Raw genomic sequence first — 24944 nt, 5'->3', positions numbered from 1 at the left:
AAAGAAAATCCAAACCAGTTACAATAAAATTTATGTACAAGTACATTTTATTAAAAATAATTGATGTCGAATTTTCTTGTTGACAGAACTTCAACAACGTCGCTACTACATTTCCCAAAGTGCAGCGCGCAAAAGCGACCGTTTAATAATTAGGTTTGTTTAGCGGTGCTTTGGCCACACGATGTCGTCGCAGACCCGAGTAGTGTAGAGGCCATAACCATAGAAAACTCAAAAAAGAGACTGTCATTGTGTGTAGAAATTAATTTTACGTTACAGGTTTTCAGCATTAGTCAAGAAACTTTCCCTGGAACTGCCCAAAGTGAAATAATAGGAGGTTAACTGATAGCGACTTATTTCTGGGCGGCGCTGGAGGATAAATGGAGCACTCGTCACTTGTGGCAAGTTATGGGCCACGTTCCAATACTTTCAAAAAGTTAATTTCTTCTCGTTATCTCTTTATAGTGCGCGTCCTTTCATCTTAAGTTGACGTTTTACCAACTCGTACAAACAAAAAACGTTGTATATTTGCTCAAGTTTGTGCATTTTGGATGAAATTTCATGAAAGCAGTAATGTATTTTTTTTTCCGAACGGATTGGAACGAGGCCGGAAGACGAGCAGGAAGAAGAAACGGGTGGCGGGAACAAACACAAACGTACACGGAGAGTGATCGTACAGCGATCTGCAACGTTATGAAAGCTGTTTGCAGTGTTGCACCTTTTTACCTTGTAATACTATCATAAGAAGACATCAGCAATAGTAAGTAACATGCTGAGTGTTGTCACTAGTTGTGGGGTGTTTTCAGTGAGCAGAGAAAATAAACAACTGTAATGGCTGAATGGAGTTATTGATAATTACTAAATAACGTTTAATTCGTAGAGCTACATAACCATTAGTTTAGATGGTTTACTTAGCCTTGTTTCATACAGTTATTTACAGTCTTCAGCACTGCTCATACTGTGGAGATAGTTTTATAGTGTTGTCTGATATATTGACACAATAACCCCTCATCATGTTTAGAAGTTATCTAACCTGGGAAGACTAACAAAATCTGCTTTAAAAATGTGACTGTCAAGTTTCAAAAACATTTACGGAGCAGAGAAGGGCAAATAGTAAAGAAAACTAGCGTTTTTGACACCTCATTCATTGAAAACCTGTATTCATTCAATGAAAACCTTTGAAAGCAAGGCTCACATTCACAGTGGTGTCCGGAAAGTACATAATAAACATATAGAATCAACACTCAGCATATGTATTGCAAAAGAACAAAGCATTACGTAAACAGAAAAAGAAGCATTCATTGTATAAAACTCAATTCAACAGAAGCCTAAACTGTTATAAAGTAAAAACTTTGTCAGACCTTTTCCATCTGTGAGGTGCACAGCAGGTGAAATCTGCCTTTTCTCTATTACATATACCTACTATGGGATATCCAAGTAAATCAGATCTTGTGAACGAGTACAGTAACTCATGTTTCTAGGTCTTGAAAGTGTTGACTGATGCTTTAGGGGTGCTCTTGTAATAAAAAAAGAGCAAATCATGTGATGCCCCCCCCCCCCCCCTCCCCAGTTTCTCATAGAGAACACAATGATGGGCTCTGAAGCTGTTAGTAGTAATATATCAAAGAGTGCTGTGATACATGGCATCAAGTAAGTGGCTTGAGGGTATGAGCAGCAGCATGCATTTAAATTATGCACATCTGCATAGTGAAGCACTGATACAGTTGCTGCTTATACAATCTAAAACCTACTGCTGAAAGAGAGGCCTGCTGTTTCTAAAAGAACAGCCTAATTTAAAGTTTCTTAGTCAGTTTCTCATTATGAATTTTAACACATCATTTCTTCTCTAATCAGACACCCGGGTACTTATAACATGGGGCTTTTTTCATTTGAACTTCAGTTATTGTACTAATTGCTAAACCTAAAGGATTTTTTGGTTGGAATCTGCAAAGAGCATTTAATTAGTTTTATCTGGATTTAATTAAAGCTTAAGGGTAATCAACGACTTTTAATTGCCACAAAAACCCAACTTTAAATTACACAAAGCTTTGTCGGTAGAGGGCGCTTGCCTCATAATACTGAGCAAAGGTCAAAATATTTCAGCCTCTGCTTTTTAGTCTGTTTTTGTGAGTCCCTGAGTATTAAGGAAGGTCAAATAATAAATCAGTGAGCCCATGTATCATATACACATCACAGAATGTAATGGAATGACTACAACTTTTTGTGATCATAGGTGATGTGTGCCTTGGCTTTTACTGAGATCATGTATTTTTAATAACTCTTGTCCCCTCTCCTTTCACCAGGCTGGAACAGGCCAGGCATGAGTGGTGCACACCTGGACGAATGGCAAAGGAGGTCCTTTGACATTTCATCTGGCAACAGTACACCTGAACAGACGGCCGATGCCTACCGGGCTCACATCCTCTCCATTCAGTATGCATGGGCAAGCTCCCAGCTCTCTCAGGCCGGCAAGGACAGCCTGCTCAGGACCTACTCGGAGCGCTACGCCGCTGTGCTGGACTCAGATGACCCCCGCACAGGGCTCAACAACTATGCAGAGAGTGCGCTCCATCTGGCCCGCAGTCAGAGGAACTACAGCGACAAATGGGAGTCGTCCCTGATCGTGGAGAGTGTGCTGCAGTTGCCCTGCGTTCAGAAGATGATTCAGGCAAGTACGGGGGGAGAAAGTTTCCCAGTGGCACCAGCTGATGTGAACATAACTGTGGGACAAGAGAGCAGAGGCAGCTCCCTCTCTGCTCCATTTACTGGAGTCAGGTCAGAGGCTGTATTGTTTAAAACTCTAGGACCACCACAGCCTAAATCAGAGGTTAACAACACTGCCAGTACTCCTGCTAATATTTCTGCTGAGAGGCCAAGAGGTTCAGATGTTAGCTCAGGAAATCCAAACTCCTTCTTCCAACCTCCAGCCCGACCAAAGTCTTTGTTTAGTCATCCTTCTTCAGCTCTTCCACAGGTGAACCCTGGACCTGCTGCGAGCACACAGAACTGTCAGTCCTCCTTCTTTCCTACCTCCAACCCATCTAAGCGCAAGAATTTTTATAATTCAGATGGAGGGGATGGTGGCAGAGGGCAACATGGAGGTCATGGAGGCGCTGACCCACGAGCTGGAGGCAACTTCAAAACAGCTCGTGAGCAGTTCACTGTCGACCAGCAGAAAAAATATTCCCATCAGCCCCAGAGAGGTCAGACCGGTGGGATGGCAGCAACTGTGAAGAAATCTCTGGGTGCTAACAGGCCTCGAGGTGCATTTTCCAAGTTTGTGTCACCTATCCCACGACAGGAAGAGGAAGAAAGTGTGGCGAGCCGTAATTCCAATCAGGAACCTCAAATCCTGGATGAGCGTCTGAAGAACTTTGAGCCAAAGATAATCGAGCTGATTATGAGTGAGATCATGGACCATGGGCCTCCTGTAGCCTGGGATGACATAGCAGGCCTGGACTTTGCCAAGACCACCATAAAGGAGATTGTTGTTTGGCCCATGCTGCGACCCGACATCTTTACTGGCCTCCGTGGTCCACCTAAGGGCATCCTGTTGTTTGGACCTCCAGGGACTGGAAAAACTCTGATAGGAAAATGTATTGCCTGTCAATCAGGTGCCACTTTCTTTAGCATCAGCGCTTCATCACTTACATCCAAGTGGGTGGGTGAAGGAGAGAAAATGGTGCGAGTTCTGTTTGCCATCGCCCACTGCCACCAGCCTGCTGTCATTTTCATCGATGAAATTGACTCCTTGTTGTCCCAACGGACAGATGGGGAGCATGACTCATCACGCAGGATAAAGACTGAGTTCCTCGTTCAGCTGGATGGGGCAGCCACAGCAGCCGAGGATCGCATCCTGGTGGTGGGCGCTACCAACCGGCCCCAGGAGATCGACGAGGCCGCCCGTCGACGCCTGGCAAAGCGGTTATACATCCCCCTCCCCGAAGCAGCTGCCCGACACCAGATAGTAACAAACCTCATGGCTCAAGAGAATAACCAGCTGAGAGAGCAAGAGCTGGAGAGTGTGGTAACATCCACAGAGGGCTTCTCCGGAGCTGATATGACTCAGCTGTGTCGTGAGGCGGCACTGGGGCCCATACGCAGCATCCAGCTCAGTGACATCGCCACCATCACTGCTGATCAGGTGCGACCAATCCTGTTCAGTGACTTCCAGGATGCCCTGAAGACCGTTCGACCGAGTGTCTCAACAAAAGACTTGGAGCTGTATGAAGAGTGGAATAAGACTTTTGGATGTGGACGTTAAACTTGGCTTCTCAAACTCATTATCATCTACCTCTGTTCATGTTCTGAGTGTTCTTTGGAACTGAGTTAAGAAAATGGTTCTGCTGTGGGAAAATCTATGGCTCTTAAATACTTTGTCGCACATAGAGTGCGTGGACAAAATAATAGGAATGCCTAACACTGTAGCCTAAAACAACTTTACACAGTCTCACAACAAGCTTCCAAATACAAGCTTCACAAAGATTATTTTCTATATTCAGAGGTATGTGTTAGATTGCCTTATATTCAGTACAATTGGCCTGCTGGTTTGTGATCCATTATTGTTCAGGCCGCTGTAACTTGGAGGAAAATGTAAACAGAAGTTGCTAAGAGAGGAACGTGTTAGCATATTTTCAAAAATGTCTCAAATGCAGACATACATCTGTTATAATTATCCTCACTGTGAGAGTTTGCTCTGCACCTTGTTCCCAGCAGTTTGCATTATACATTCAAATGATTTTCAGCCATTCCTATCAGCCAGGCTTTTTTGTTCAGTTACTAATTCACCCGCCGCTTTGTGATTTGGTGTAAGCAATAGAAACTGTGTTGCATACATGAACAGTGTTCCAGATGAAGCAAGAATTTTGTTTTACATTTCTTTCTAGTAATTTGCAGCCTTTTGTAATACTTTGAGGATCGACATTCAGCATATTTAACATTTTTTTCCAGAGATATTCTCAAAAAAAATTGTATTTTTTCCCCCTAATACATTAAAATTCTATTCTTATGTCTGCACAAATTTTTCTTTACATACCAGAGTTTACCTTTGGTATATTGTGGCATTTTCACGATTGGTTCTTCTTCTCTGATCCGCAGTGTGATCACTTTGTTTCAACCAACTCTATCGGCACAGTTTGCCTAAAATCTAATTGTCCTAATATGATCCTGAGCCTGAGTGTGTTAATCCTTTCCGCGGAAGTTGGGCAACACAGAGAGTATCCTGGGTTTCGTGTTAAAAAAACTGAAAACTTTGCTTTGCCTCCCTTCCTGTTACTGATGAAGACAGCAGTGGACTCAACAGGAAAATCTGTTACTGCAATACATCCCTTTTATGAGACAATATGTGTCCGCCATTGTTGTGCACTGATCCTCATCCATAGTGTTCATGACTTGCTTAGATTTGTGCAACTGAATGTGTAATTAAATACCAAGTGGTAGTTCTGGTCAGTGGAGATTGTGGTGTTTTTCAAGTTGAATGCCTAACTGCCTCATACGCTCTACTGTTGAAGTAGACCATTATAGGCTGTGCACACATGAAATGAAATTCTCATGTAAATTTAATGAACAAATCTTTGAAAATCTGGAAGACCATGAGAAAAGGCTTTCATATATTTTTCATCTTTTTGTCAAGCCCCTGATAAATATTTCAGCCTTGTGTGGTTGGCCACTGTATTGAAACTTTGTTGAATTAGCCAGTAGTGAAAGTAGTCACACAACTCCCACGTGGGCTTCTCCGAACACGGGGACTCTTCACAGCTGGACCAGGACAGATGCACAGAATTCCTCTGGTGCTGACAGGATCTATAGAGTCTATTGAGCATGGACTGAAAACTGCCATATGGTGTCAGGTTGTAGCTCATTTTGACTGTGGCTGTGTAGCACTGATCATATCTGGGGTTTCGTGGACACAAATGCAGCAGACACACACGTTGCACTGTAAATTTTTTGAGAAAAAAGGCAATTGTACTGCCTTTTTGTAAGCTTGTAATTCAAATTATGCATGCTGACATTTGAAATCGAAATAGAAATATATCACGCTACTTGTGATGATTTAGTATAACCATCCTGTTTGGAATACTGCCAGAGAAAGAAGTAGCTTTGCTTTATAAGAAAGTTATTTAAAATGGTAATTTACTTTAAGTAGAGAAAAATGAACAGCATATTCTATATAAAGATGTAATCTTTGAGGTTTTAGTGATATAATGCAGATTTTTCATATTATTTGCACAATTCCTTTTAGCACTAAACATTCCTTACAGTTATGTTCTGTAATTATTTTTCATGTTGATAGTTGGTAGTGGTTCAAATTACCTTTACATCCACAAGGAACTGATAAGAAACTAAGCAGAATGTGATTGTGGTGCTGCTTGTAGTAAATAATCAGACTGTGTTTGTTGACTTATTAAAGATAAACATATTTTGCTTACACTAGCTGTTTTCCACCAGTGACAGGTGTTACCAAACATATCTTGACTGAAATTCTTTAGGATTATAACCTCTAAATACAATTTTTACCATATTCCTCTTGTTGAAAATGGCCTATCTGTGGCTTATTCTAATATAGATTATACACACTAAAATGGTACTTGTGCATTTAACTATTAGTTTTAACTAGTTCCTATAGTCAAATCAAATTCATTTATGAAGCACATTTAAAACAACCAAGTGTTGAAAAGTTATTAATAGCAACAAATCTGATGAAAAACAATAAAATAAAGCAAAATAAAAGACAGCACAATAAAAGATGAAGTCTGTGGGTGTTAAACTGTACTTGCATGAAAGGCCAAAGAGAAAAGTTTAATCTTCAGCAGCGTATTAAAAGTTTCAGAAGTCACAGCAGTTCTTACATGAAAATGTTCCAGCCATGAGGAGCAGAGATTGTGAAAGCACGATCGCCTCTGTTTTATGTCTGTATCTTGGAACAATCAAGAGCAGTAGTTGGTCGACCTCAGTGCTATAACTAGGGTGTGAAAATTTAAGTTCTGATACGTAAGGTGATGTCGACCCATTTAAAACGTTAAAAACAAGAAAAGCACACAGAAAGCACACTATTCTGCCAAGGCTGTTCAGTCGTTGTATGATTTCCGATGGATAAGTCCCGATAAGTCTGCAGTGGTTGATTTGTAGTAGGATCGCAAACATATGATAGTCAGCAGGCAGCTGACGTAGTGTTCACTTGTAGTCATTGTTAGATGCCACTATCTCGCAATGATACAGAAATCTTTAACAAATCCATGGATCCAGACTATAAGCCGCATCACTGACAAAATGTAATGAGGTGGTCCTTGTGTCATTTCTGACCTTCACTGAAAATTAAATTCAAAGCCATTGGTCTGTTTTTGAGTAATGTTGCTAACAGACAAACGTATGCCGATTGTCACATAACTGCCACATTCCTTGGTGGAGTAAAAATCTAAAAAATGCATCCCGGCATGGATGTACACTACCATTCGCAAGTTTGGGGTCACCTAAACAATTTCATGTTTTCCATGAAAACTCATACCTTCAATCATGTGCTAACATAATTACACAAGGGCTTTCTAATCATCAATTAGCCTTTCAACACCATTAGCTAACACAATGTACCGTTAGAACACAGGAGTGATGGTTGCTAGAAATGTTCCTCTGTACCCCTATGTAGATATTCCATTAAAGATCAGCCGTTTCCAGCTAGAATGGCCATTTACCACATTAACAATGTCTAGAGTGTATTTCTGATTAATGTTATCTTCACTGGAAAAAAAATGCTTTGCTTTCAAAAATGAGGACATTTCTAAGTGACCCCAAACTTTTGAATGGTAGTGTATGTGATCACACTTTCTTTTAACCTCTTACAATAAACTTGGATTTTATGCCAACTGTGGATACTGAAGAGATGGTTGTTCTACGCCTACATACAGTTACAATAGTCCAGATGAAAATATTTCAGAGGCAAAGAAATACTAAACCTTGGCTGAAAGTCTTACCCGAAAAACGTTGGTTTTGACCACTGAGCTGACCTGTCTCTCATACAGTATTTGAATATAATATATAACGAGGTAGTTTAATCCACTTGTTTCATCCAGGTATTCACTCCTCTTGTGAGATAAGTTGATCTCTATGGGCATGTAACAGTCATTCAAGGCAAACCATCATTTTAAGAGAATATGATTATTCATAAAAAACTGCTAACTCATAGACATCTGAAATGTGGCACTTGTTCCAAACACAAACTGCTTTTTTTCTAAATTGTCACAAGGGAGACAAGATTAATAGTATTGGTTTAATTTTAAACACTGTGGTCTAATTCATTTAATGTATAAAATACAAATCTGAAAAGTAACATTAAGTGTTCGATAAGTCCAGTGAAGAAAAAAAATCCAATATTTTATATTGATGTACGATAGTAGAATTTAAAAAAGTAACCTAAAATGGAAATAAATATTCAAGGAAAATTCCTCATAATTGTACTTTGTTACTTTCCCCTGTTTGGTATAGAATCTAAATGTTCTACATAATCATAAAGTCCCACGTGCTCATTTATTCTTTTTTTTTTTTAAAATGATCAACTTGCATTCCTGAATAGACATTCATGTGAAGAAAAGTCAAGAGAAATAATAAACAAACATCAGAAACAGTGACCAAATTTACAGAGTCTGCAATGAAGTGTCTGTCGTGGCCGCCCTTTAATGAGACACAGTTCTGTAAAGTGTGAAACACATCGAGTGCTACCATCTTGTTGGATCCTGTAAACCCCACAAGTCTGGTTCTTGAAGGAGTATTTTAGTCAGCAGGGCTGAAAGGGGAAGTGAGAGGTGGGATTCTGGCAGGGCCAGCTTTGGTTGGCCAGATTATCCCTCTCATGCAAATGCCCTCCCTCCCTTGTTGGGTCCCAGTCAAGCGTGGGGGGCTCGGCGCTGGCCACAGCTGCTTCCCGTTTCTGCTAAATCACACAGCAGCCATCTGGACGAGGCTGTCTCCACACAACGCCACCAAGCTCCTCTGCCGGCCCTGAATGAGCCTCTCCAGACAGGCCTGGCCCTCAGAGCCTCGGCCCCGGCCTTCTGCTCCAGTGGCTGATCCTCTCTGTCCCAGCTCTCTGCTGCTGCTGCTCCTCAGAGGACCATCAGGCTCCTCAGGTCCTGGACAAAGCACATTTAGTGTGTGTGTGTGTGTGTGTGTGTGTGTGTTCTGGTAATCATCATGTTGTGGGGACACAATTCTGTTTACACAGTCATGGCATGGGGACCAATTCTGGTATGGGGACCAAAAATCAGGTCCCCATAAGGGGAACCATTTAAAATGACTACAGGAGCTATTCTAATGGTGTCTATGGGGTTTTTAGAGTTGGCTCATAGCACAGGTTTTTCAGTGCAAATGTGTGTGTGTGTGAGGTCACTAGCGCCCCCACTGCGGTACTGCACCCTCTGCTCCGCACACACACTCATTCCAAATATGGTTGGGCACGCCCACTTCCTGGTCCTCACGAGGAAGGATTCTCAACAACAACAGATTTTCAGTGTTAAATGTCGATGATGACACAAATGAGAAGATAAAAGATTAATTGCAGCTGCTAAAGGGCTACAAACTTCTACAGAGGAGCAAGAGTGAAACAGAAGGTAAGCACATTTGTATGACAAACCATTATAACTACTTTTCTACCCTCCAATTAGGTTAATTAACTCTGGTTGGTTCGCAAAATAGTTAAATAATTATATTTTTGTTAGCTATCCTGCTAATTACCTAGTCTGTATGGCTAACTACCCTCTGAGTGTGGGTCTAATGTCTAATTACAGCTTTCCAATTGGCTAGTATTAGTTACAGTTTCATGTAATTTAGTATGAAGGAGTTATTGCAAACTAAGAAGACACTGCTAAATCTCTAGCCTAACTGAATGCTCTTGGAATATATAGGGGGAAAGTGATTCTTCTAAAGTTTAACATTTAGTGTGTAGTTGGTCACATTATTTTCTTTTCTAGGGGCACCATCATTTTTGTCCAGGCCTGTTTCATGAGTTTATTTTTTAAAATAATTCTGTTGAACCACAGTTCAAAAGCAATGTCTGATTTTCATTAGTAAATTTTCATAGAATTTTTATTTATTACTTTTGTCAGATTCAAATTATTTCTGTGACCATTGTGGGTTTTTCTTTCATTAACCGAGAGGTACCAACAATTTTATCCACGTGTGTACTAAAGTAGCGATAGTCAGAATTTGTACAAAAATATAAAATGATCATTTCTGTCTGTCACTTCCGTTGTGAGCCTTTTATTTTGAAAGTAAACAGGAAGTTAAGTGTCATGTACCACCGCTAGCTTTGTGACCTCAGCAGTTGCGAGAGTACAGGGAATGGAAATGACGAGGACAGAGCACAACTGGCAGTGAGCTGCTGAAGAGTGATTCGTGAGTGTTCAATCTTTCTGGTAAGTACATCAAATGACATCCAACAGACTTCTATTTGGTTTGAAGAAAGTCAGTTAAAGTTTAAAGGGACGCCACGTAAGACGTGCGTCTGCTGTAGCTGAATAAATGACCTAGCGAATTAGCTAAAACAAGCTAGTAAGCTCGGTAATTTAGCAGGCATGCAAGTTTTCTCTCATAGTGATGGTTAATTTATATGAAAGAAGCTTTGTAAAGCGAAGATGCTGAGAGAGTAGATTAGGCTGTGGTCCATGTCAGGAGCGGCTCTGTCCGTGTAGTTAGAAAAATGTGGAGGTGCACGTCGCGGACATTTTCCGCGTGAGAAGGGCTGCTCCAGAAGGCGTAGCTGCTTAAATGAGCAACAGGCTTTACACTGCCTTTTAAATTTAATTTGGCTTTTATGACAACAGTTTACAAAAAAAAACTCATGTCAAAGTGAAGCTGAATTTTTACAAGTTAATTAATTAGCTGAAAGTATAAAATTGAAAAAAAGTGATTAAGCAGTATTTACTCACTTTAAAGTGACTCACCTATTTCAACACAGGTGCATTCAGTTGACATTAAAAGTCATACAGTTTTTGAAGGTCAGTGAATGAGTGTCAGTGACTGTAGTATAAAGACCTGTATCTGGAAGGTGCAGTCACTTGTGAATCAATGCTTCTGGATAGAACTACACTATGAAAACAGAAGAACCTTCTAAGAAAATCAGTGAAAAGGTAAAAGGAGATTTTAGACTATATGGCAAACAATGAGTTGCTACAATCAAGGCTAAAATTGTGCCAGACACTTACATGAGAAACACAATTTCTGTAGTTTGTTTGCCAACTAAATCTAGAAAGATAGTGATCATGATCATTTAAGAGGAGTCATGTTAAGACAGGAGGTGAACGATATGGACAGAATAAATCTAGAGAACAGGAATAAAAACAAGTGTCAGCTCCTTCGAGTGTGTATTTCAATTTTGCAACACAACATCAGATTCCCCTTTTTTGTTTTACATTTGAGTGTCCTCTGTTATCTGAAGGATTATCTGGACATGAGAGTTTGGAAAAACATTATACAGCTAATACTTTCAAAGACATCAAACTCAAACTGAATCAAGTGCAAACTGTTTTTAAAAAAATTCCTGCAGGTTGAGATGCCACCACGGGTGAGCCCCCTTAAGGATGCCATTCAGCATGTTGTTTCAAAGACTGATAAAACATACAAATTAGAGGTGAAGTACATCAATGCAGTTAAAGGTAAGTTGGTGTTTGATGTAATTTATCAGTTCATAATTACTAACATATACCACCACAATGTCATTACCATCTGTTGTAAAACTTAAGGGTGCTTTGAATAGGCAACAGATTACAGCTTCTCAAATCAAACATTTTTAAGGTCAATTTTTGTGTAATTTTCATCATGTATTTGCAAAAAAAATGTTTTTGTAGAACATACTACCAAAGAATATTTGGTGATGGTAGAATAGAAAGATTTCCATTTTTGATTCAAAATCTTTTTTGTTGACTTTTACAGGACGTGGTTTGTTTGCAGCGAGTTCGATATGTAAAGGAGAATTTGTAGTTGAATATAGAGGAGATTTGATAAATGATGCAGAATCCCAGAGAAGAAGATCACTTTACCACCCATCATGTGTTGCTTTTATGTTTGCATTCAAGTGGAGAGGAAAAATGTGGTGGTAAGACTTCGTTACACCTCAGCTATGTTCATTACATTAAACTATACTATACAATACTTCATTATACTAAACTAATTGAGGCTCTGAATTGTGCTGATACATTGTGATATTTGTTTCTCTCTTTCTTGTGTATTCATCATTTTAAGTATTGATGCCTCGAGAGATGATGGATCATTTGGGCGGCTCGTTAATGATGACCACAGGCATCCAAACTGTAAGATGAAAAGAATTGATGTGAATGGAATCCCACACCTTTGCTTGTTTGCCCTGAACGACATTAAAGAAGGACAAGAAATTACCTATGACTATGGAGGTGAAGACTGCCCATGGAGAACACAGGTATGTCTGTAAGCAACAGTGTAAAAAATGACTAATAGTTTTAAATGTGTCAAATAATTTTGTGGTCGAACAGATCAGTACCTGACCCTATAAGAAACATTAATCTAATTACCTCGCCTCCACCAGTGTTATGTAAACAGAAAAAGAATATGTATAAATACAGTTGTGTCAAGGCTGAGGTTCTGCATCCAAAGTGCAGACACGGAGAGTAGGTGGAGTGTTCAAAAAGAGCCTGGCATTTATTGACAGCGGTGATTATGGGCAAATGAGCCGATCCCTGCAGCTGTCTCCCTGCAATCAGCTGGCTGCACACAGGGTAGAGCAGACAGGAGAGACAGACAGATGGATGCAGGAAGATGCAGGAGGATGGAAAAACGGGGGAGAAATCAGGGGCTGCAACAGGGTTCCTGACAAGTTGTTAAAATAAAGTAAAAATGAAAGTGCTTCAAAAAACAATTTATCAGTGAAGTGGTGTCAGAAGTATTGTAGCATGACTTAGAATTGTAACCTAAAATTAACCAGTGTAAAATGTACTGGAAATAGCATCATACTGGAAATATAATTACATGTATCAAAAATCTGTAGCCTTATGCGGCCGCACCACATAATTGTAGCAACTACACTATGTGATAAAAACTGAGAGGTCTTTTATGAGTAAAAATTACTGTTTCTTTTGCAGGTATTCCCTAAGGATGTGAACTTTGGGATACCTGTCTTCTGAAAGGGTTTCTTAACAAATTTGCAGCTGTGGGAAAGGGTCTCTGGATTCTGTCTTTGTTGCTCTGTAATGTTCTGCTCCTCAGTACACTACATCAGCAAGATAAATGACAATATTCCAAAACACACATCAGACAGATCTTGGCTGAAGGGGAAGAAATGTTTTAAAAATTACTTTGAATATTTTTCCCTGCATCCTGATTTACACTGGTATGCCTTAGTTTTTGAGATTTTGTCTTTTCACACAGTTTGCATGTTCTGCAGTATTATCATCAAACTGACTATTTGTTTCCTCCAGTTTGATATTCTCAAACATTGTCAATATGAAACTTTTGTTTTCAGATGACCACCAGTACAGCGAACGCCAGGTCAGCAGATGAACCACATCCCTCTCCACAATCAGATGCTGAGGAAGATGATCTACCTGGTCCCAGCAGCACTCTTCAAAAGGTACATTGATGCTCATCTCTTCAGATTTAATTCTACAGTCTCTACTTCAGATTTAATTCTACAGTCTCTCTTTGTCATGTTGTTGTAATTATGTTTTTCCAAACAACTTAAAAGAGGAAGAAAGTATATTTGGATGTTAATCTACACTAAATGATTTAACTACAAGAGTTTAATGTAATGCATGTCGAAGGTTAGTGGTAGTGGAATGTTGAGGGCAAATTTCAGCCTTCAGAGAGATTTTGTTAGTAGTTAATTCCTACTCTATTGTGAACACTCACGACGTCCCCACAACACATATTTGGTCAGTGTCTGTTCTGAAAGTGTGTGAAAACATTGACAGAACTTGTCCAACCAAAGAACTGTAGCATTGTGTGTTAGAGGTCCCCACAACATGTGTTTCATTCATTGTTTGTGAAATCAGACAGATCTTGTCTGAAGTGGAAGAAATTTTTTAAAAAAAACGACTTTCAATGTTTTTCTCTGCAGTCTGGTTTACATTGGTATGCCTTAATTTTCGACATTTTGTCTTTTTACACAGTTTGCATGTTTTACAGTATTGTCATTAAACTGACTATTTGTTTCCTCCAGTTTGATATTCTCAAACATTGTCAATATGAAACTTGTGTTTTCAGACGACCACCAGTACAGCGAACGCCAGGTCAGCAGATGAACCACATCCCTCTCTACAATCAGATGCTGAGGAAGATGATCTACCTGGTCCCAGCAGCACTCTTCAAAAGGTACATTGATGCTCATCTCTTCAGATTAAATTCTACACTCTGTCTTTGTCATGTTGTTGTAATTATGTTTTTCCAAACAACTTAAATGAGGAAGAAAGTATATTTGGATGTTAATCTACACTAAATGATTTGACTACAAGAGTTTAATGTAATGCATGTTGAAGGTTAGTGGTAGTGGAATGTTGAGGGCAAATTTCAGCCATCAGAGAGATTTTGTTAGTAGTTAATTCCTAATCTATTGTGAACACTCACGACGTCCCCACAACACATATTTGGTCAGTTTCTCTTCTGAAAGTGTGTGAAAACATTGACAGAACTTGTCCAACCAAAGACCTGTAGCATTGTGTGTTAGAGGTCCCCACAACATGTGTTTCATTCATTGTTTGTGAAATCAGACAGATCTTGTCTGAAGTGGAAGAAATGTTTTAAAAAACGACTTTCAATGTTTTTCTCTGCAGTCTGGTTTACATTGGTATGCCTTAATTTTCGACATTTTGTCTTTTTACACAGTTTGCATGTTTTGCAGTATTGTCATTAAACTGACTCTTTGTTTTCTCCAGTTTGATATTCTCAAACATTGTCAATATGAAACTTTTGTTTTCAGATGACCACCAGTACAGCGAACGCCAGGTCAGCAGATGAACCACATCCCTCTCCACAATCAGATGCTGAGGAAGATGATCTACCTGGTCCCAGCAGTACTCTTCAAAAGGTACATTGATGCTCATCTCTTCAGATTTAATTCTACAATCTCTACTTCAGATTTAATTCTACAGTCTCTCTTTGTCATGTTGTTGTAATTATGTTTTTCCAAACAACTTAAATGAGGAAGAAAGTATATTTGGATGTTAATCTACACTAAATGATTTAACTACAAGAGTTTAATGTAATGCATGTCGAAGGTTAGTGATAGTGGAATGTTGAGGGCAAATTTCAGCCATCAGAGAGATTTTGTTAGTAGTTAATTCCTACTCTATTGTGAACAACCACGACGTCCCCACAACACATATTTGGTCAGTGTCTCTTCTGAAAGTGTGTGAAAACATTGACAGAACTTGTCCAACCAAAGAACTGTAGCATTGTGTGTTAGAGGTCCCCACAACATGTGTTTCATTCATTGTTTGTGAAATCAGACAGATCTTGTCTGAAGTGGAAGAAATTTTTAAAAAAAACGACTTTCAATGTTTTTCTCTGCAGTCTGGTTTACATTGGTATGCCTTAATTTTCGACATTTTGTCTTTTTACACAGTTTGCATGTTTTACAGTATTGTCATTAAACTGACTTTGTTTCCTCCAGTTTGATATTCTCAAACATTGTTAATATGAAACTTGTGTTTTCAGACGACCACCAGTACAGCGAACGCCAGGTCAGCAGATGAACCACATCCCTCTCCACAATCAGATGCTGAGGAAGATGATCTACCTGGTCCCAGCAGCACTCTTCAAAAGGTACATTGATGCTCATCTCTTCAGATTAAATTCTACACTCTGTCTTTGTCATGTTGTTGTAATTGTTTTTCCAAACAACTTAAATGAGGAAGAAAGTATATTTGGATGTTAATCTACACTAAATGATTTAACTACAAGAGTTTAATGTAATGCATGTCGAAGGTTAGTGATAGTGGAATGTTGAGGGCAAATTTCAGGCATCAGAGAGATTTTGTTATTAGTTAATTCCTACTCTATTGTGGACTCTCACGACATCCCCACAACACATATTCGGTCAGTGTCTGGTCTGAAAGTGTGTGAAAACTTTCACAAAACTGGTCCCCATAAGAATTTCTAACCATGTGTGTATGACGTCCTCACAAAGCTTATTTTATTCAAGGTGTGTGAACCAGATAGAAGCTTGCTGAGCAGGAGTAGTGCTGATTAGTTCACCAAGAGTTTAATGTAATGCATGTCGAAGGTTAGTGGTAGTGGAATGTTGACGGCAAATTTCAGCCATCAGAGAGATTTTGTTAGTAGTTAATTCCTAATCTATTGTGAACACTCACGACGTCCCCACAACACATATTTGGTCAGTGTCTGGTCTGAAAGTGTGTGAAAACATTGACAGAACTTGTCCAACCAAAGACCTGTAGCATTGTGTGTTAGAGGTCCCCACAACATGTGTTTCATTCATTGTTTGTGAAATCAGACAGATCTTGTCTGAAGTGGAAGAAATTTTTAAAAAAAACGACTTTCAATGTTTTTCTCTGCAGTCTGGTTTACATTGGTATGCCTTAATTTTCGACATTTTGTCTTTTTACACAGTTTGCATGTTTTACAGTATTGTCATTAAACTGACTTTGTTTCCTCCAGTTTGATATTCTCAAACATTGTTAATATGAAACTTGTGTTTTCAGACGACCACCAGTACAGCGAACGCCAGGTCAGCAGATGAACCACATCCCTCTCCACAATCAGATGCTGAGGAAGATGATCTACCTGGTCCCAGCAGCACTCTTCAAAAGGTACATTGATGCTCATCTCTTCAGATTAAATTCTACACTCTGTCTTTGTCATGTTGTTGTAATTGTTTTTCCAAACAACTTAAATGAGGAAGAAAGTATATTTGGATGTTAATCTACACTAAATGATTTAACTACAAGAGTTTAATGTAATGCATGTCGAAGGTTAGTGATAGTGGAATGTTGAGGGCAAATTTCAGGCATCAGAGAGATTTTGTTATTAGTTAATTCCTACTCTATTGTGGACTCTCACGACATCCCCACAACACATATTCGGTCAGTGTCTGGTCTGAAAGTGTGTGAAAACTTTCACAAAACTGGTCCCCATAAGAATTTCTAACCATGTGTGTATGACGTCCTCACAAAGCTTATTTTATTCAAGGTGTGTGAACCAGATAGAAGCTTGCTGAGCAGGAGTAGTGCTGATTAGTTCACCAAGAGTTTAATGTAATGCATGTCGAAGGTTAGTGGTAGTGGAATGTTGACGGCAAATTTCAGCCATCAGAGAGATTTTGTTAGTAGTTAATTCCTAATCTATTGTGAACACTCACGACGTCCCCACAACACATATTTGGTCAGTGTCTGGTCTGAAAGTGTGTGAAAACATTGACAGAACTTGTCCAACCAAAGACCTGTAGCATTGTGTGTTAGAGGTCCCCACAACATGTGTTTCATTCATTGTTTGTGAAATCAGACAGATCTTGTCTGAAGTGGAAGAAATGTTTTAAAAAACGACTTTCAATGTTTTTCTCTGCAGTCTGGTTTACATTGGTATGCCTTAATTTTCGACATTTTGTCTTTTTACACAGTTTGCATGTTTTGCAGTATTGTCATTAAACTGACTCTTTGTTTTCTCCAGTATGATATTCTCAAACATTGTCAATATGAAACTTTTGTTTTCAGATGACCACCAGTACAGCGAACGCCAGGTCAGCAGATGAACCACATCCCTCTCCACAATCAGATGCTGAGGAAGATGATCTACCTGGTCCCAGCAGCACTCTTCAAAAGGTACATTGATGCTCATCTCTTCAGATTTAATTCTACAGTCTCTACTTCAGATTTAATTCTACAGTCTTTCTTTGTCATGTTGTTGTAAGTATGTTTTTCCAAACAACTTAAAAGAGGAAGAAAGTATATTTGGATGTTAATCTACACTAAATGATTTAACTACAAGAGTTTAATGTAATGCATGTCGAAGGTTAGTGATAGTGGAATGTTGAGGGCAAATTTCAGCCTTCAGAGAGATTTTGTTAGTAGTTAATTCCTACTCTATTGTGAACAACCACGACGTCCCCACAACACATATTTGGTCAGTGTCTGTTCTGAAAGTGTGTGAAAACATTGACAGAACTTGTCCAACCAAAGAACTTTAGCATTGTGTGTTAGAGGTCCCCACAACATGTGTTTCATTCATTGTTTGTGAAATCAGACAGATCTTGTCTGAAGTGGAAGAAATTTTTTAAAAAAAACGACTTTCAATGTTTTTCTCTGCAGTCTGGTTTACATTGGTATGCCTTAATTTTCGACATTTTGTCTTTTTACAGTTTGCATGTTTTGCAGTATTGTCATTAAACTGACTCTTTGTTTTCTCCAGTTTGATATTCTCAAACATTGTCAATATGAAACTTGTGTTTTCAGACGACCACCAGTACAGCGAACGCCAGGTCAGCAGATGAACCACATCCCTCTCCACAATCAGATGCTGAGGAAGATGATCTACCTGGTCCCAGCAGCACTCTTCAAAAGGTACATTGATGCTCATCTCTTCAGATTAAATTCTACACTCTGTCATATTTTGTTCATGTGTATTGTTCTTTTTACCTCAGCCATTTAAGAGGAGTGAGGAAGTTCATTTTGAACTTCATATAGTTCAAAGTAGTACACTAAAGAATACTACCAAAGGGAACATTTTACAGTGATTTTGAACATTTTTTCCTTTCTCTTCAGGTATTTTTGTTCAGTTGCAAAAAAATTAATGTAGTGTTCACAGTGTTTCTTTTTTTTTTATAGATTGTGACTGACGTCCAAACCCAAGGTCAGTTTTTCCCACTGAGACGGACCAAAAGTATCATAGTAAGTGATTGGTTGTGTGGCAACCAGCAATAAAAATCTTGTAATCAAGTATTTGTTGTCACGGTCAAGAATCATCTGCATCATTTTCAAATTTTCGTAAATGATAGTTCATGTGTTATATAAAATGTTGGAGAACTGTAAAAAATGTGTATCACTTTTTGTTTGAGTCCTACTTATTTAAGCTGTTAAAAACGCAAACAATTTCTCGCAATGTTGGCAATGAACTGATGCAAACTATAACTCTTCAATAAATCGAATCGTTTACTGATTAACAAAATGGGTGGCAGTTTATCTCTTTCAGTTTATTGATATGCTGATAAAATTGAACAGCTCTACATATTTCTCATTACTTTATATATTCCTTTTTTTTAGATGAAATACACAAATCTTGAGGAACCTGGTCAACTCTATGATTCTTCATCAGGGAGTGGAGAGGAATACATTCCAGATACCACTTCTGAAAGCGACGGCAACAGTGATGCCAGCCTTTGTCTAAATCCAAGACAAAAACAGCAGTCTCTTGATCATCCGATGGATATCTCTGGCCCTTTGAGTCCCACTGTCTGCGACTCCACCACATCAGATAAAATGACTTTTGACAATGACAGGCATGGTGTTGCATCTGAACTCACTGAAGTATATGAAGAACCTTGTTCAAGTCAGAGCCAAAATAGCAGCGTAGTTGTTAATGCATGTAAAAAAAAAGATGGGAAAAGAGTGTACGACAAGAGACATTATTGCTGGTACTGCTGTAAGCCTTATGCTAAGATAGCAAGGCATCTCGAACGTGCACACAAAGACAAATCTGATGTAGCTAAGGCTCTAAGTTTCCCAAAGGGGTCCAAGAAGAGACATGCACTGTTAGATTATATCCGCAACAAGGGAAACTTTGCTCACAATGCTTCTGTTATGGAGTCAGGAAAGGGAGAACTGGTGCCGTTTAGAAGACCCACTAAAGAAGCACAGGGAAATGACTTCATGCACTGTGCATATTGTCAAGGACTTTACAAGCGAAAGGTCCTCTGGCAACATATGAACACTTGTAAAGTTAAACCTGGATCAGTCGTCCCTACACCAGGAAAGAACCGAGTTCAGTCCATGTGTGCATACACAATGCCTGTGCCGCCAAACATTACTAAGAAGCTGTGGGGAGTAATCAGTGCCATGAATCCTGACTTAGTCACAAATATAGTAAAAAATGACCAAGTCATTATTGATATTGGGCAGCACCTGTTAAACAAAGGAGGGCTGTCAGCCAAGAATCAACAGTGTGTGCGAGAAAAGATGCGAGAAATGGGAAGGCTGGTTGAAAATGCCAGAAGATACACCAGCTTAAAAAAAATGGAAGACTTCATAAATCCAAAGAAGTACATGGAGACTGTCAAAGCTGTTAAGGTTACATGTGGGTATGACAGTGAAACAAATAAGTTCTTAATTCCATCACTAGCAAACAAACTTGGGAATGCCCTGGTTAAAGTAAGTAAATTCTTAAAAGCTCAGGGTTTAATTACAAACAATGAAGAGCTTGTGAGGAATGCCACTGATTTTCAAGCTGTACATCAGGAAAAGTGGAATGCCATGATTTCGGCTACAGCATTGAGGAACATCAGGGAGGCCAAGTGGAACATGCCCACTCTCCTGCCCTTTACCGAAGATGTCCAAAAACTGCATTCATATCTCAATCAAGTGCATGATAACGTGTACAACTCACTCTCTGAAAGTCCTTCCACTAAAGCCTGGAAGGAGCTGGCTAAGGTGTGCCTGGCGGACATCATCCTCTTTAACCGGCGCAGAGAAGGAGAGGTGGCAAACATGACTTTAGCTACATTTTCATCACGGGACACTTCTGATCCACATGAGGATGTGGACTGGGCACTCTCTGAAGTAGAAAAAAAACTCTGCAGACACTTCTCAAGGATTGTCACTAGGGGAAAACGTGGTCGCCCAGTTCCAATTCTTCTGACTCCAAAAATGTTGAGTGCATTAGATCTCCTCGTTAAGCAGAGAGAGGCTTGTGGGGTTCTAAAAGACAATTATTATGTGTTTGCAAGACCAGGAGCCATGTCACATTTTCGAGGTTCAGACTGCCTTCGTAATTTTGCCAAGGAATGTGGTGCCAAGTGTCCAAAGTTACTGACATCTACCAGACTACGAAAGCATGCTGCAACCCTTTCAACAGTGCTGAACATGACAGACACCGAGATGGACCAGCTGGCCAACTTTCTTGGACATGACATAAGAATTCATCGTGCGTTCTATCGACTTCCTGAGAAGACTTTGCAGCTTGCCAAGATCAGCAAAGTTCTAATGGCCCTTGAACAAGGAAGACTGGCTGAGTTTCATGGAAAGAACTTGGATGAGATTGGAATAGATCCAGATGGTGTGTTATATTATTTGACTTTTTTGTTTTCTGGTTAGCATCTATTCCTTTCTGTTTAATTATATTGATAATCTGATTTTTGTATAACTTCCACAGAAAATGTTCTAGACTGTGATGAAGACAGGTGCACACAGGAGGGAAGCTGTTCATCTGCTGAAGATGGTATGTTTTATCAGCAAGTTCCTGTCAAAATACTACAGTTAGCTTCTCTTCCAATAAATGTACTTTCTTACTTAATACTTTCTTACTTCAAAATAATGAATGGTATGCATAGTCAAACAGAATTATATCTCAGGAATACCTCCATGACAATCTTTCTTTGAAAGTGGACCTTTTTCTTGTCAAATATTTCAAACCTAATGCCTGCTCAGGTAAAGTAAACCTTATGGATTTGTTGGCATTTGTTTTTTGTGATTGTACATTGGTCATCAGCAATATGAAAAGTCAGAAGCGAATAAGCATAAAAATACTCCATCAGTTTAATAAAATGGTGGTCTTGGAATGTTGAACTCAATTTTACACTTTAATGGTTTACTGGATTTTTGTGCACTACTTGTAATTATAAATCATTAGTGCAACAAATGACACCTCGATAACACATTGTCAGTATTCTATAGTACATGTAAAACTTAGACTGTACCTTTCTACAAATGTTGAATTTTGATTGTATTTCATAGAACCAGCAGACGAGACACTTCCTCCCACTGAGAGAAATGAAATGCCACCACCACCCAAGAGATTCAAGCCCCTACCATCAGATGATAATGTAGCATCAGGGGTCACCTCTTCCTCCAAAGGTGAACTTTTCACACATTTTTCTTTTGATATGATTATGTATGGTGTATGCTGAAAATGTACTGTCAGTGTATGAAATAATCTAGAAATGACCAAATGTTTTAACAGTATACCAGCCACATGCGAACACATAAAGAAATTTGACTTACCTTTGAATCACTCACACCTTACATCTGATTAGGGCTGCAACTAATGATGAATCGATTCATTGTCTAAGCACGATATGTCATTTCAAGTGGAAGTGAATGCGCAATGCCACAGAAATCACTATTCGGGTGGAGCGCTTAACACTGACAGACATCCGCACTGCATCATACATATGTATGCACGATGCAGCGTGGACATCCACGCTGTATCGTCCACTGTCGTAAACGCGGATGTGCGCACTGTATCATGCATGTATAATATATGCATATATTATTCATGCATGATACAGCGCAGGTGTTCGTCCGTGTTCAGTGCTCTGCCCGGACGGGGATTTCTGTTGAATTGCGCGCTTACTTCCACTTTTGATGATGTATCATGCTCAGACGATTCATCGCTAGTTGCAGTCCTATATGTGTTGGTAATTTTGTCAGAAAAAATTAGACATTTTGCTTTCCTTCTTAAATTCATCAGATGCCCTCCTTTATCAACAACTGTCAACAGTTTTTTTTTAAACCTCGTCCTTAGATGGATTCACTAAATACTAGTTTGTTTCATTGCTCTCTTTCTGAAATGTTTCCTTCAATAACTTTGCTGCCTCCAGCGGCTCTAAATTATTGTGTTCTGTGTACACATAAATATTAAGATCACTGGTATTTGTTGATAAGGATACTTAATTGTTGCTAGAGTCTACTAGGTGCTTGAAATTGGACTAAAAAGTTCACAGTGGCTGGAGCACTATAGTATGTGGATAGATGCCAAGTAATAACATGTAGGAGCACTCATATTGACGAAACAAATTAATTTCAAGTAGCTTGAATATTAGTTTAAATAATTGATAAAACTGATAAAGCTTCATTTCCATATACCTTTTTTTACTCTTTTCTACTTCTGGTCACACACCTGTCCAAGTGAACTGCAGCTGCCTAACAGCATCTATCACGGGTTGCATGTGAGGTTTTGAAAGATGTCAATGAATTGTAGTGCCTATCAGTATACAGGTGTTTTAAAAAAAATTAAGCATAATGAAGCATTTGGCCAGTGCCCATCAGTACACAGTTGTTTAAAAAAATTAAGCAATTAGCCTGTGCTCACTTTAAGGAATCTATATCAGACAACCTCCAGGAAAAGACAGGTGACAAAATGTATATATTTTCTAATCGAAATATTTTGGATATATCAAGTCACGGTCAATCATTATATATACATTGATACAATAGATCAATGTAAAACCATAATGGGAAATTTGAGACAATTGTTTGTCAGCATTCATAATTGATTAATACCATTCTATAATGAGGAAGGGGTGGGGAGGTGTGAGCAAATTTCTTGATGTCACAGTGCTATGTACAACCAAATGAACAGATTTCATTTGCATTGTTTTATGGTTTTAGTGTTATACAGTTACAAATCTGTTTTTCTGACCTCTTGAAGGTAAATCTACTCGAACGAAGAAAACACCCTGGCAACAAACAGAGGTGCAAGCAGTGGAAAGACACATGAAACGATTCATTACCTCTTTTACTGTACCGACAAAGAGTGACTGCGAGAAATGTTTACATGCTGAACCAGAAGCGCTTCAGAAAAGAGACTGGAAGAACCTGAAATTTTACATCTATAACCGCATTACAGCCTACAAAAAGTCAGTGCAACATAAATAATGTAGTGATTAGAGTTTCCTGCTGAGCAGTTTTTGTTTACAGTTATGTCTCAGTCAAATACACTAGTCTACTGAACATGCTGAACATGTTTCTTGTCTTTTTCAGACATACTTGAACATTGTACACCGCACTTTATTTTCTCCTAAGTGACAATTATGGCCAAAATGGCCAGTATTTTTTTGTGAAAGTTGTATTTATGTTTTATGTGAGGAATTCATTTTGTAAACCTCAGACAAAAGTGAGTTTGATTTTTTTGAGGTCCATTTCATTTATTTTTTTGAGTTTTTGAAGTTGAACACAAAGTTCAATTCTGCATTGCATTCCTGAAATGTGGGTTTAATGTCTTCAGATTCATCACTCAGTAGTGGTGTATTTTAGTGGTAATATTAGGTGCCAGCTGATTGAGTAGTATTTAGCTGAAGCTGGGTGGTAAACTGTTTAAAAATATTAACTATATTTGGCTTTGTGAAAGTTAAAGAAGGAATATTTCTTAAGAACAGGGACTTGAACAACCAAAAATGTTACATCTGTAACCGCATTACAGCCTACAAAAAATCAATGCAACATAAATAATTTAGTGATTAGATTTTCCTGTTGGACAGTTTTTGTTTACAGTCATGTCTCAGCAAAATACACTAGTCTAGTGAACATGTTGAACATGTTTCTTGTCTTTTTCAGACATACTTGAACATTGTACACCGCACTTTATTTTCTCCTAAGTGACAATTATGGCCAAAATGACCAGACTTTTTTTTGTGAAAGTCGTATTTATGTTTCATGTGAGGAATTCCTTTGGAAACCTCAGGTAAAAACGAGTTTGATTGTTTTGAAGTTCATTCAACTCATTTTTTGAGTTCGTGAAATTGAACACAATAAAGTTTAATTCTGCATTGCATTCCTGAAATGTGGATTTAATGGCTTCAGATTCATTACTTAGTAGTGGTGTATTTTAGTGGTAATATTAGGTGCCAGCTGATTGAGTAGTATTTATAGCTGATGCTGGGTGGTAAACTGGTTAAAAATATTAACTATATTTGACTGTGTGAAAGTTAAAGAAGGAATAGCTCTAAAAATGAAAAATTGAGGGGTTAAAAAGTGTTAATAAATACT

General features: G+C 38.8%; 2 protein-coding genes across 4 annotated transcripts; both read left to right on the top strand.

Moving 5' to 3' along the window:
- Nucleotides 1-216: 216 nt before the first annotated feature.
- LOC129350814 (fidgetin-like protein 1) lies at nt 217-5452 on the top strand. The gene is made up of 2 exons (XM_055018476.1): nt 217-757; nt 2301-5452. The coding sequence occupies exon 2, from the start codon at nt 2318-2320 to the stop codon at nt 4259-4261; it is 1944 nt and encodes a 647-aa protein (XP_054874451.1). The 5' UTR covers nt 217-757; nt 2301-2317; the 3' UTR covers nt 4262-5452.
- Nucleotides 5453-5576: 124 nt separating this feature from the next.
- Nucleotides 5577-24729, top strand: LOC118470783 (cell surface glycoprotein 1-like). 3 transcript variants are annotated; one of them, XM_055018472.1, is made up of 16 exons: nt 9130-10400; nt 11531-11639; nt 11917-12079; nt 12226-12418; nt 13478-13585; nt 14218-14325; nt 14930-15037; nt 15667-15774; nt 16674-16781; nt 17682-17789; nt 18420-18527; nt 18792-18854; nt 19227-21234; nt 21331-21396; nt 21912-22031; nt 23608-24729. In XM_055018472.1, the coding sequence occupies exons 2-16, from the start codon at nt 11537-11539 to the stop codon at nt 23832-23834; spliced, it is 3699 nt and encodes a 1232-aa protein (XP_054874447.1). In that variant the 5' UTR covers nt 9130-10400; nt 11531-11536; the 3' UTR covers nt 23835-24729. The 3 variants fall into 3 exon arrangements, with proteins under 3 accessions (XP_054874449.1, XP_054874447.1, XP_054874448.1); XM_055018473.1 differs by lacking the exons at nt 9130-10400; nt 11531-11639; nt 11917-12079 and adding an exon at nt 13098-13345 and having other exon boundaries at nt 12306-12418; XM_055018474.1 differs by lacking the exons at nt 21331-21396; nt 21912-22031; nt 23608-24729 and having other exon boundaries at nt 5577-11639; nt 18792-18816; nt 19227-19383.
- Nucleotides 24730-24944: the final 215 nt, after the last annotated feature.

This window comes from Amphiprion ocellaris, chromosome 16 (genome assembly GCF_022539595.1).
Source record: "Amphiprion ocellaris isolate individual 3 ecotype Okinawa chromosome 16, ASM2253959v1, whole genome shotgun sequence".
NCBI classification, from domain to species: Eukaryota; Metazoa; Chordata; class Actinopteri; family Pomacentridae; genus Amphiprion; species Amphiprion ocellaris.
Note: the sequence above shows the minus strand (reverse complement) of the source record. Positions and strands in the feature narration are given on the sequence as shown.

What these genes read in the sequence shown, in the direction of transcription:
- LOC129350814 (XM_055018476.1), top strand. Translation starts at nt 2,318, where the DNA reads ATGAGTGGTGCACACCTGGACGAATGGCAAAGGAGGTCCTTTGACATT.
- LOC118470783 (XM_055018472.1), top strand. Translation starts at nt 11,537, where the DNA reads ATGCCACCACGGGTGAGCCCCCTTAAGGATGCCATTCAGCATGTTGTT. An exon ending in CCAGCAGTACTCTTCAAAAG is followed by an intron (nt 15,038 to 15,666) that starts GTACATTGATGC and finishes TTGTGTTTTCAG; the next exon opens with ACGACCACCAGTACAGCGAA. An exon ending in GACGGACCAAAAGTATCATA is followed by an intron (nt 18,855 to 19,226) that starts GTAAGTGATTGG and finishes CCTTTTTTTTAG; the next exon opens with ATGAAATACACAAATCTTGA.